The 13,691-nt window shown below is 39.0% G+C and overlaps 1 protein-coding gene across 1 annotated transcript in view; it reads right to left on the bottom strand.

The window, feature by feature from the left end:
• Positions 1 to 13,691, bottom strand: part of SPAG1 (sperm associated antigen 1) — a 71,707-nt gene that overhangs the window by 36,415 nt on the left and 21,601 nt on the right. Inside the window, exons 7-8 of the mRNA XM_051974455.1 lie at positions 10,489 to 10,619; positions 9,268 to 9,374 (exon numbers count right to left, since the gene is read on the bottom strand). Coding sequence (XP_051830415.1) covers positions 9,268 to 9,374; positions 10,489 to 10,619 — 238 coding nt within the window. The remainder of the gene's footprint in view (positions 1 to 9,267; positions 9,375 to 10,488; positions 10,620 to 13,691) is intronic.

The following is a 13,691-nucleotide window of genomic DNA, read 5'->3' as shown; positions in this document are numbered from 1 at the left end:
TAATCACAGTGTCAATATGTCTAAGAAGTAGGACTTGAATTCAAGTCTTATTGATTTTAAGAATGTTTAGCTATATACTATACCATGCTCTTTTATCATTGTATCATTACTACATTATAAATATAGCTTCATAGAATCTTAATGCAAAATCTCTAGTCATTCAACCAATCAGATGGTTTGTAAAAATAAGTTAACTAATAAGCCCCCAAAAGGTTAACTCCAATGGATCCCATCGCTTATCATTACTATATAACTTACTGGAGGTTCCAAAATATTGTGCCTACTGAATTAGTTATCCCCTTTAATGGTTTTTTACTTAACACTTTAAAATAGGATTTTTTTGAATGAAGTAAATTAGATTGTGTGAAGTAATATCTCTACTTCTATTAATAAAACCTAATATTTTATTAAGAACAACCGAGACGGCTCAGTGGATAGAGTGCCAGGCCTGGAGTCAAGACCACCTGAATTCAAGTCCAGCCTGTTCAAAAAAGAACTTGAGTAAAAGAAGGCAAAATATATGACTTGTCCATTTACTCTAAAACATTACTTATATGAAGAGAGAGAAAAAATACGGAGCCTCACTCTTTCTGCCACTTCATTAGCTGCCAAGTTCCTTTCAGTATAACTTATTTCCTACATTCGAAGGTTCTTTTACTTCATTGAGTTAATTTCACAGAATCATGGAATCTCAGAGGTCATGTCTATCAATTAACCAATGAATATTTAAGTGTGTATTATGTACCAGGCATCATGCCATGTTCTGGGAATACAAAAAGACAACTCCTATCCTCAAGAAATTTATAATCTGATAGAATGAGAAATCCCTCTACATTTGTTCTAGACTGAGCCTCATTCAGACTAGTCCCTTTTTAGTTTAAGAATGAAATGAGATATTCAGAATATAAAGCAAAAAGAGATCTACTTATTCATAGAAGAATGAAATTCAACAAAGATACACTTTGAAGACATTCCTGTTAAAGATCTTAACTTAAAAAGGCTAAGGTCTCCCACTGCATTCAGGGCCATCTCCTGATCTATGTTTGGCTAGTGGACCCAGATGTTTCTAGAAAGTGAAACAGTGACTTCCATCACTTAAATTCAGTTCACTTGAATGTCACAGCATCACCTCCCTGATGTCATGGTCCTCTTTGAGAACAAAGGACAAAAGAACAAGGAGTCAGTTGAACAAAGATCCCCTCCCTCCAAATTACCCTTAAGTGCCTGCCAGCCAAGCATCAGCTTGTTACTGGAGTTCCTTGTGGCTGTTTTGTATTTAAGTGATTGGGAAGTGATGTCAATAGCCTAAGCTTTTAGTCTCTGGAGCCAAGTAAGGCTGAGAATGGTTTTAATACCTTTTATGGAAAAACTAGCTTTTTTAAATATGGGAGCAGAAGGCTAGGATATTCTTAGCCTGAGAAGCTGTCATTTAGCATTTACTTTGAAGACTTCCACTGAGCAGAAATTCACTAACTCCAGGATAGCTTTGTAGAATACTTTTGGATTGTCAGGAATTTTCTTTTTATGCTGAACCAAAATCTGTCTCTGTAACCTCCACCTTTTGCTTTTTTTTTTGTCCTCTAGGACTAAAAAAACAAGTATTCCTTCTTTCAGAGAAAGCCATTCTTCATACTTGAAGAAAACTATCAAGTCTTGACTAAGCTAAACATTTCTAGCTCCTTCAACCATTCTTTGTATGGTTGTCTTTAGCATTATAATTATTCTTCTGTAGATGCAGGCCAGATTTTCAAAGTCCTCCCTAAAATGTAGTACTCAGTACTGAAGATACTATTGCAAGGCAAATCAGAGCTGGAATTACTTGCCCTGTCCTCTCTCCCTTCATAATGTACCCCTGGCTCATGTCACTGGTACCCTTTTTCTAAGATGACAACAAACTTTTATTGGATTTGGTCATTCAGACATTTCTGAACCATACAATTTTATAAAATCTATGTGGGGAAAATGCAGTACCCATAATTAAACTAGATTTTCAGCAAGGTATTTGGTAAAGTATAGCATGCTTTCCTTATGGAAAAAAATGGAGAGGTGGAATAGTGGATAAAAGGTATATTTGGAGCCAAGAACAACCAGATCCAAATTCTCCACCAGTCATTTACTAGTTATGTGATCCTAGGTAAGTCACCTAAGCTAATCCTTAGCTTCTTCATCTGTAAAATGAAAATTATATTTGTAGAAGTTACCTTGTTGTTTGTCCTTATTTGTCGAAAAGGACCATGACCTCAAGGAGGTGATGCCATGACATGCACATGATGTGCAAGGTCATCTGCCTCACTTGCCCCTTTAAGGCTATTTGTGTCTAGTAGCCAGATATAGACCAGGATGACTGGAGAAGCGCCTTGCAAGTGGAGACGTTGGCCTTTTTAAACTAAGGTCTTCAACAGGTCTCAGGGTTATTGTGACATTCAAATGGGATAATGTATGCTATATTGTGCTTATGTATTATGTATATTTTGTAAGGGGGGAGAGAGAAGAAGAAGAAGAAGAAGAAGAAGAAGAAGAGGAAGAGGAAGAGGAAGAGGAAGAGGAAGAAGAAGAAGAGAGAAAGTTCCTGAAAGAGAAATTCCCCTAGCTGAGAAATCCCGACTGAGAGGTAAAGAGGGGTGTGGTCCTGTTAGGGAAATAGGTGAGAGATAAAGAAGGGTTAACACTGAAAAGAGAATGTCTTCTCAGCGGGCAGAGGGTCCTCACAGGTAGCTAGGACAGAGAGAGGTTCCTTGGCCTGGCATGACCTGCGTTTGCCTCTCTGCAAGGAATGAGCCCCAAAGTTGCTCTTTTAAAGAGATCTGAGACTGAGGTTACTGCCCCCAGGCCTAGATTTCTAGTAGAATGGGACAGCTTATTGGGAGTGGTGGAGCCAATTTTCAGCTCAATAGAGGTCCATAGAACTCTGGATCTCCAGCTTGGGCTAAGTAGGAGTGGTCCTGGACTCAACTAGTCCACCCAGATAACAGAATGAAATCACTTATCTTGGTTCCCTGGGGCGGGTCTCTCAGAGGAGAGTTTCTCCAAGAGTTCAAGGAGTTTCTCAAGCGTTCCCCCCAAAATTGGGGAGAGACAGTTTCAGGATTCCCCACATCATTTTCATTAGGACAAAAGAAGTCCCTTCAGTAAAACTATGCATTTTCCTGGGAAACTCCTGTATTAGATCAAGTTTACCTAAAGGCAAAACCAACTTTATAAAGGACATTTTCCAAGGAAACTATCCCTCTCTTTTTTTTTTTTTTAAACCCTCTTTAATGCAGAGATCTGCCCTGATATTCTCTTGGTGTCACAAGTAATAGGATTAAAACAGGAACCCAAAAGAGGCCTTGTTGTTCTTTCCATAATCTCATTGTAGAAGTCAAGGCTGACAGATTTAGGGAGCCACTTAGGACCATGTACATGGCTCACAGGAGCCATCTTCTCTACAGAATGTGTTCATTTTTCAGTCAAATTTTCTGATGATTTAAAACTATAAAAAAAACAAACTACAGCACTAGAACATTCCAAGTTCTGACCAGGGTGATCATCCTGAGATGCCTCCCTGGTTAATCCCTGCTCAGCAGGCTTCATTTTCCTGGTCCTGAGCCAAATCAAGGCCATCCCCTGTTCTCACCTCAACACTCTCACCAACTCTGCCAAAACAGTGGCTAGGGTGCTGGACTTGGAGTCAGGGAGACTTGGATTTCACATCCACTTCAGGTCCTTACTAGGGGTATGAACCTGGGCTATCCCTTAACTTCTGGCTCTCAACTGTAAAAGGAACTGCCTCCCAGGGCTGTTGAAAGATTAAATGAATTACAAAATGCTTTACAAACTTAAAGCACTATAAAATTTTAATTGTTTTTGTTATAATAATAATTTTATTATTTCAGTGCAATTCATTAAGTCATCAGGAATCTCACACCAAGTATTTTTGATCATATGGCTCACACTATTGACATGAGCTACTTTCCTCTCCCTTCTTTATAACCTTTTAGGGCATCTGTAATTACCCAAAGGAAAGCTTTTCTAGCAAACTCCTGGCTGCACAATCCTAGCTCTGGACATAGTATACCATCAAAATTGTTTTCTTGTTCTATGTAGAACCTGGGGGCACTCCCCAGCTCACATCTGGGTCTCCTAGAAAAGACTACACCAGTTTCAAAGCATTTATCTGTTCAAAAACTGTAGCTTATGAGTTGCATGACAAAATTTTTATTTTTACTAGTCAGTCATAGGACACAAGTAGATTAAAGCAAAGATATTGTACCATAAGAAAAGTAACAGTGAAACATTCCATCAACTGGACACACACTATGTATGTATGTGTACTTTTTTGTTACCTGAGAATTTCAACGAACTTGGAGGTGCCCTTGTGAAGTGTCTGGAACGTGTCCAGATTATTTAACATGAAGGCCTTTTCATCTCCTACAGCTGAGATGGTATCGGGGCAGGCAAAGGATTATGCCTCCCATGCATTTGAGTGAACATGCTTGCATATTTTGTTATTATACTATTTGAAGTAAATATTTGTGTATAAAAGCTAATTTGAATTTTAGTGGCTAATGGAACTGGGGTGCAAGAGACAACACCTTCATAATAATGGTGGGTTGGGAGGGTTGAAGCCTAGACACTCCTCAATCCCCTAAAGAGTAGTGAGAACTCTGAGAAGGGTGAAATGCTAATATCTAAGGTAAGGGTGGGGAGGGGAAGATGTTCTGTGTTGCCATATTGTTAGAGGAAATAAACATATACTTATAGGGTACAAGGCTGAGGATTCTGGGTAGAGACTCATGTCTCTGCTCCAGTTCCTTGGTATCAATGATCTCATGGGGACCACAGTTTCTGCGAGAGATGGCCAAGTTTCTGCTGAGAATTACTCTCTGAGCGGTCACTGCCGACTGTATGGTGTCTGCAGTTTTGTGGCTGACTCCAGACGCAACTCCAATCAGAGTCAGGTTATAAAACTCATCTCTGCACCCAGAGAGGTCCTCCAGTGCCCAGGACTGGACCAAGGATGCTGCCCTACAAGGCGTCCTAACTTGGCAGTCCAGGATTTGGCCCTGGGATCATCCAACTGCAAGGGGGTCGCTCTCCTGCCTCGCCTCTAGCACTACTACTTCTAAGTCCTTAGCTGATGTGCTGCCTCTTGCCTATGAGACAGAGAGCCCCATCTCTTTAGCTTTGGAGCTTTCTGGGCAGGCAAAGCCTGCATGCCTCAAGTTTTGTGCTGCCCCGATATCTCCGCTGAAGGTCACACCTTCAAATGCCTTTCAGAAGCTTCCAAACACTGTCCAGAAGACCTTTAAGTAAACCACCACCAACGCAGAGCTCATTATCTTTCCCCTAAACCCTTCTCTCAGAGGGCCACGCCATCCTCCCAGTTCCCCCAGGCTCTAGGAGTCACACTGCATTCCTCAGATTCTCTTACCGCCTGTCACAATTTCACCTTTGCAACATCCCTCCAATACGCCCTGCTCTGGCGCAGACCCCCATACCTCCCACCGTGATGACAGCAATAGCTGCTGGCAGGTCTTCCTATCTCAAGTCTTTCTTCGCTCCAACCCATCCTCCATTCAGTCACCAAAGTGATTTTCCTAACCAATCAGTCTGACCATATAACACCCCCAGGCTGATAAATTCCAGGGACTCCATTGTCCCTCCAGGATCATTCACAAAATGCTGTTTGGCATTCACAACCCTTCTTAACTTATCCTACCTTTCTGCTTCCACCTTCCTTCCTCTCACACATATTCTTCCATCAGTGACAGACCTCCATGGACAGGACATCTTTACCAGTGGTCCCCACCATGCGTAAAACATGCCTCTCTGAGGCATGCAGAGAGTGGAGATCTCTGTCTACTAGCTTCCTTTATGTCCCTGCTAAAAGCTTATCTTTTACAGAAAGTCTTTCCCAACCTCTCAATCCTAATGTCTTAATTATTTCCAATTTCTCCTATATACTTATATACTGCTTGCTTTGCATGTATTTTTTTTCTAGGACTATCTTTTGCCTCTGATTCCCCAGAACTGGATACAGCATTTGGCACATAGTAGGTGCTTCTTAAATGTTTATTGACTGGACTATCAAACTGGGGAAAATCTTAATGGCTTTTCTTCCCATACAGAAAATCTGTCAGTTTTATTAGCTTTAGCTTTAATGTGTATTTCTTCTTCAAATACTGATTCCTTACTCCAGGTACCCACTTTTTAGAATAGAGAAAACCCCCCACTAATTGGTACCAGAAGGCTTTAATCCCCCCCACCTTTTTAAGTTTAATGTATTTTAGTAGCAAACTCATAGGAACAACACAGAAGACAGATATTAAAAATATATACACACAGGACAACTCAGAAAAGTATAGTGAATGGATGGAATAGAATGCATAATAAAAAATTTTATGAACATTCATAATCAACAAGAAATTTACTTATTTTTAAAAGTCCAAATGACAAAATATTCAGAAAAATAACATTTACGATTATAATAAAATTAGATGGTAGAAATCATTAAAGTAGTTTTGATTAATTAATCTTTAGATTAATTAGAGAGAAGATGAGGAATTCAGGATGACTCCTGGGTTGGGAGTCTGAGGGACTAGGAGGATGATATTACTATCTCAGTATCATGAATGCTTTATACTTTTTATTAATGGTCTTTCATATATTCACAATTTACAAATGAAAACAGAAAAAAATTGCCATTACCTGATCTTATCCCCTATTTTCCCTTAAAAACCATATACTTAGATACCTTTCGACCCCATTAGAAAAAACATCTAACATTCAAAACTACTAAGAGGAAAATTAATTTTTTTCTTATTAAAGAATGAATATTTCCCCTTACAGTGGAGTTTTAAACACACTCTTTACATATGTGGTGTGCTGGCTGGATATCTTTTGGCATGACCAACACATTTAGCATGGAGAGAACATCAGCTGGTGTAGGCCTCCCTGGGCTCTTGCAAAACCCCAAATGCTGTACTCTGGAAACACAGATCTGTTTTGAAGTCTGGAGCAATCTCATACAGCCAACACTGAAAGGGAAATGTCCCAGTCTTCCAAACATTCAATGGACTTAAAGGTCCAATTTCCAGGATAGCCACAGTCCCTGCCCTGTAGCAACAAATTTTCTGGATTCCTCTAGTACAAGGAGCTGCTTCCTGGGTGCTCTAAAACCAGGGGATTTACCTACAGTTTGCTTGGTATGAACCATGAACCTAAAAATATCTCCTCCTAGTAGCCCTGGCACTGGAGAGACTGATGTTCCTGGGGGCCTCCTGAGGATGGCTGCCTGCTTAACTGCACCCAGCTGCCATTAGTTCTGAAGATGTCCTTCTAACAAGCTACCATGAGCTCTCTGGGTTCAAAGCCCCCAGTTTTCTTAAACCAAAGATTTAGTTTCCTATTTCATTAAGTGAGAAGGGGGAGAGGCTCAGAATCAAAGCTAACCCACAGATTATTTTTATCTTCATACCTGACTTCATTCCCACTTATAATGTATGTATGTGTATAAATATACATATATACACACACACATACATACACACACACACACACACACACACGGCTGTCAAGAAGCCACTGGACATCTGATTGATAAATTTCTGTTTGGTGAAATGCACCCATTTCAATTAGTCTGTATCAGTTGATCTAATTCCTGTAGAAATGTATCATCCTCTGGTATTACTTAGTGTGGTCTTTCTTTTGCTAATTGGGACTAGGTGACCATTTCCCAGAACGCTTATAGACCATCCTCTATGTTTCCCTAAGATCTTTCTGCCAGAAAGTTTTTGGGCCATTTAGGTTTCATTGAAAAAATTCTATTGGAAGGGGAGGAAGAGAACAAGTATTTATTAATCATCTGCTATGTGCCAGGTACTGTGTTAAGTTCTTTATAAATATTATCTCATTAGGCTTCACAACAACTCTGAGAGATAGGTGCTATTATCCCCATTTTTCAGTTGAGGAAACTGAGGCAGATAAAGGTTAAGTGACCAATAAAAGTCTAAGGCTGTATTCCTGACTCCAGGCCCAGAAACTTGGAATTAAAGCAATTCTGGAGTTTTACTCTCATCTGTCTCCTCTAGGCCTAATCTATATGGCCCAATTGGGCAAGTGAGGACAGAAAAGACCTCATATCCTAAGTGGGGCCTCTGGGAATAAGTGAAACTCATCAAAATCACGAGGAATTTCTGTGTTCAAACCACTGATAGAGCACGACAAAGGCTGCACCCAATTGTAGTTCCCGAGCTGCTAGGCTGTCTCAAAGAGAATGGCCACAGAATGCCCTGGCTTGCTAAAAGTCCTAATTCACTACTCTATGAGGCAGAGGACGTCCACACACTCACTTTGTACTGGGCCTGTGCTTAGCCTGGCTTGGGGAGCTCTCAGCAGGGAGGTAGCAGATGCAGGGGGTGAGGACTGCTAAGTCCCCTCCAAGCCTCCAACACAGACTGGCTGGGCAAGCCACTTAATTGCTTGGTGACTTAAGCAACTCTCTAGAATGTTGAGTCACAAATCAGGTAAAAGAAAAGAGACAGTAAGATCACAGGATCATAGATCTGGGGAAAACAGGGCGATCAGTGAGTAGAGAGTGCTGAACCTGGGGTCAAAATTCCTAGTTCAAATGCAGCCTCAGACACTTTCCAAAAGTCTAATTCTGGGCAAGTCACTTAACTTCTGCTTGCCTCAGTTTCCTCATCAGTAAAATGGGGATAATAATAATATCACTTGCCTCCCAGGTTTGTTATGGGCTCAAATAAGATAACAATTATAAAGCACTTAGCACAATGCCTGGCACACAATGCTATAAAAATGTTAGTTATTATTTGCTTTTACAAATGAAGAAATTTTGCCTAGAGATATGAATTGATTTGTCTTAAGTCATCCAAGGTGTGGGAGAGTTAGGATCTGAAGCCAAATCTTCTGATTACAAATACACTATTCTTTCCTCGACAGATGGACTGCAAGAAACTAGTAACACCACATGAAAAGCAACTCCAATAATGTGTCTGTTGCTGACAGGTTAATAGTTTGTGTGTGTGTGCACATGTGTATTATGCATGTACATATGTATATGATTAAAAAAAATCTTAATGTATATTTTCATCCTATTTCCAAAAATATATTTATATGCTATATTACTTGTGATACCTTTCAAACAGACAATCTAGCCCTCAGTCTAAGTTTATTTGCTATAGTTGTTTATCCATTAGTTTTCTGACATTTTTATTCAATGCAGATTATAAATTAGAGAAGCAAGAAGGAAATCATTTTCCTTACCTTCGCTATAGCATTGTCTGGTTCAGCATTTAGCACTTTCTTCAAATCCTCTATTGCTTCATGGTACTTGTTTTGATGTTTATATGCAGTGGCACGTCGCATAAAAGCTGCAAATTTGCAAAAAATAATTTTTACACCATTTACACTGTTGATGCTTATGACCTGTTTTGCCATTGAGGAAAGAATGGAAGTAATAAAAACCATTAATTACATTATCACTAAGGTGTGCAAACACTACACAAGAACCCCATTTTCCCAGTCTTGATTTCTTTAACAAAAAGCAAGAACAAGGATATTTTCAGAATATTCTGGTTCAAATTTTAGCTTAGTTCATATTAGTATCTCTCTCAGTGCATGGTATAATCAGTGAAATTTTCATCGTATGTTCCAAAGTAATTGGCATAAGGTACTTCTGAATCAACATCAGGAAAGAGTCTTTGGATTACACAAGTATGGAAATCAGCCATATCTAGGGGCAGACACTTTGATGAATAGAACTTAATGGTCTGCATATACATAGATACATAGACACAGATATAAATATATAGATATCTATTTATTTAGGTGAAGCAATGGAGTTAAATGGCTTGCCAAGCACTTTGATAAACAGAGACAGAAATAGACATTTATTTATGTATTCATTTATTTAAGCGAGGCAACTGGGGTTAAGTGACTTGCCCAGGGTCACACAGCTAGTAAGTGTTAAGTCTCTGAGACCGAATTTGAACTCAGGTCCTCTTGACTCCAGGACAGATGCTGTATCTACTGTGCTATCTATCTGCATTCTTCCCACCCCCAAATGAAAATAATTAGCTTAATGTGTCATAACTTTAACAGAACTGATAATGTCTTAGTGGAAAGTCATTCAGTGTGGAGTACTGGGTTAATACAACTGAATTCAAATCCTGCTTTACATATATACTAGCTGTGTACTACTAGGGAAATCATTTAAATATTCTGAGCCTCAGTTCCTTCATCTACAAAATGAGAGTGATCCAGTTCTTCTAAGGTCTTTTGTAATTCTAAATCTGTGATCCTATGAATTCCCTCAACTCAGGCCAAGAGAATGACTTCACTCTCAGTCCAGGTCACACAGTGAATCAAGATTTTCTAATTCACCTTTTTGTAATTAAGAAGGAGATAATTCACATCTAGACATTGCAAACACATAGATTCCAATGAAATTAATTTTTAAGGAGTCATGTTTATAAACTGTTTTACCTTTTAAGTTTCCAGGATCCAACTCTAACACTTTTTCACAATCTTGAAGAGCATTATCCCAGTTCTTTAGTTTGATTTCCGCTTGAGCTCTGTTGTTATATGCAGCCACTGTGGGAGATACCGATATGCTCCTGTAATATTAAAAAGAATCTATTTATCGAAATAGCTTAAGTTGTTAGATATCAAAAGAATATGTGTATGTGTATCTGTATACATATAATAACTCAGATAAAATGGTAAAGCAGTCTAAATAGATAAAAGCTAAGAAGATAAAAAATTCATATGCAATTAAATTTTCAAGAAAAGTTTTAAAATATACTTGGCAACTAAAGCTTAGCCCAGAATATAGAGATGAGTAGGGACTACTTTACCCAAGATGGTTGATTAAAAATCTATTCAGTAGCCCACAACTGCCAAACAGATCTTTTAATTACTATAAAGACAAATTTCTAGTGTAAAAGATAGAAGGATCAATAAGAACAAATAGTCTTCTTGTTTTCATTTCTTTAATAATAGAAAACAATCTATAAGTGGATTACAAATCTTTGAAATAATGATCACAAGATCAACTGAATTTAAGACTTATGGGGACAGAGGAAAGAAGCCAACAGGATAAAGAAAATGAATTCTAAGAATTGAAATTTTATGAGCTTCATTCTAAAAACTAAGAAACAAAAAGGCCCCACAAATCTGGCTGCTATTCAAAAAAAGTTGTATGATGTTCTGGAACAAATTATAAATGTGTATAGAAATGATAAAGATAACAAGAGATTCATGTTAGCTATAAACTCTGAGAAGGAGAATTACAGGCAGAAATAGGAAAGTAGTAAAAGGTGAAAATGAGTTCAGATTACTAAAATAAGTACAAAAGCACAGCACAGCTAGGACAAGATGAGAAGACCTGATGCTGCTTGTAGTGGCCATCAACACATTTTGCTCAAACATATTTAAAGGAGAAGGAATTCAGAAATGTTATTGCTATGATAGTTAAAGGCCTCCACAAAAGCCCTACTTGATCCTCCATTTGCTCTACCAAGGTCCTATCAAGCTGGAAAGTCTGAAGTACAATGACTCCAGCAACAGAACCAATCTGGTAATCAAGGACCAGCCTAGCTAAGAGCAGAGAGGCTACATTGGCTGGAAGAGATGTGTAGGACCCCTGAAGAGCTTACATCATCACTGGCTCCCTAGATAATGGCCACCAAGATACCACAGTGGTTTTTTTATATCCATGGTGATGGCTAAATCCTTGTACCCTGCCTGCTTGCCAGAAGCTGTGATGACCACCATCTGTAAGTACAAAGCAGCAAAACTGAAACTGTCTACACAGGTTGATTCAATGCAATGTACACTGTAAGTGTCATGATATCAAAAAACAATTAAATCTTATGCTACTAAACCCTAAAGACTCCAAGGCCTTTCCATTTGAACCCTCCTACATGGGTTGTTTCTGCCTATTAGAATGACCTCCTCACCCCACATTAAGAGTAGGAACTGCCTCAATTTCCTAGTTGTTTCCCCAGTACCTAGCACTGTGCTTGCCTATGATATAATAAGTGTTTCCATTCATTCATTCTGAGGCTTATTATGAAGATTTTCTATAGAGTTTATAGAAGGGCATGCATAGGAATTTCACAGGATGAAAAGCTGTGGATGGATTACAGTCTGCATGGGAGGAAGGATTACCTGTATTAGTGAGAACAAAGGAATAGAGACAAGAAGATGAAACTTCTTGGTAGTGAAATATCTGAACTGAAAAAAAGGCCAACTGGAAGATACATCTTAAATTTTTTTCCTAAAATATGGTCCAATTCTTCCTTGTTACCAAATATAGGTACTGCCAAATGAGAGTTGTAAATGCTAAGATCAAACTTTTGATCTTTACCACCATCCCAGTGTTTTAATTAATTAAATTAGAAGCAGTATGGTTCAATGTTAGTCAATAAACATTCATTAAGCACCTACTATGTGCCAGATACCATGCCAAGTGCTGGATCTATAAAAAGAAGCAAAAGCCAGTTCCACCCCTAAGAAGCTTACAATCTAACAGGGGAGCGAACGAGAAAATAAATACGTACCAAAAAGCTACATATGGGATAAATATGAAATAATTAAGAAAGGTAAGAGGCTAGAATTAAAAGGGCTGGGAAAGGTTTCCTTAAAACAGTGGGAGTTAAACTCAAATAGCAAGAAAACCACCATTATCATTATCTATGTTCTATGTATCTTAATTTATTTTTAAAAACATTTCTCAATTATGTTTTGATTTGGTTCAGGAAATGCTGTTGGCAGTGATGCCTCTGTTGTTAGAAGAAGGGATTTGAGTTGGAACTTAAAGACGGGGAAGTCAGCAGACAAAAGATGAGGCAGAGGACTTGAGCTCCAATACTACTGGCTTATGCTGATTAGTGAAACCTTCAGAAAATTACTTAACTGGAGGATTCTGGAAAGATGGTGGAGTAGGTTGGTAAATTTCAAGCTCTCCCAGTGTCCTCCCACCAAAAAAAAATTGTGCCTCAGGATGAACACAGACTGGTGAAAAACCAAAATGACCTGGGGCAGAGCTGGGGTCCTCCTGATATAACCTGAAATGATCTGAAGACCAGCACCAGACTGGGAATTAAACTGTTTGAAGTGCAAACATTTCCAGGCTCAGCAGAAGCATCTAATGGGGATCCCTTAGGCTAGATGGGTGTGGCTGGAGTCCAGCAGGAACCACAGAGACTTTCACTTCCCTGGACTGTTTGTCAGTCTGGGTTTGAATCCAAGAGGACCGAGGGAAACTGGGCTGATTGGGAATGCTGGACCCAGCTGTGCTGGAGAGACATGGTTCTGGGTGAGAAAAAACCAGCACTCAGTGCAGAGGCAGGAGGGCAGGGACAATGCTAGATGTGGGCCCTTGCTGGAGGGGGAACTCTTGGTTTGCGGTTCCTGGGCAGAGGGGAGAACTGAAGGGAAGCTTGAGACACCATTCCCTCAGACAGAGTTGCTTACACTAATACCTCTTATTTAAAAAAAAAATGAATAGGGAAAGGAAAAAACCACCATTGATGCATAGTATGGGAACAGTTTGTGTTCAGAGGGGACACTTTAGTTAAAAAAAAAAAAAAAGTTTTTACCCAAAAGAGTAAAATGAAACAGCTCCCTGCCCAGAAAAAAATTTATAGGAGATCTCAAAAAAGAATTTAAAAATCATATGAGAG

This window comes from Antechinus flavipes, chromosome 1 (genome assembly GCF_016432865.1).
Source record: "Antechinus flavipes isolate AdamAnt ecotype Samford, QLD, Australia chromosome 1, AdamAnt_v2, whole genome shotgun sequence".
Classification (NCBI taxonomy): Eukaryota; Metazoa; Chordata; class Mammalia; order Dasyuromorphia; family Dasyuridae; genus Antechinus; species Antechinus flavipes.
The sequence above is the reverse complement of the archived record's forward strand: the minus strand, read 5'-3'. Positions and strand labels throughout refer to the sequence as shown.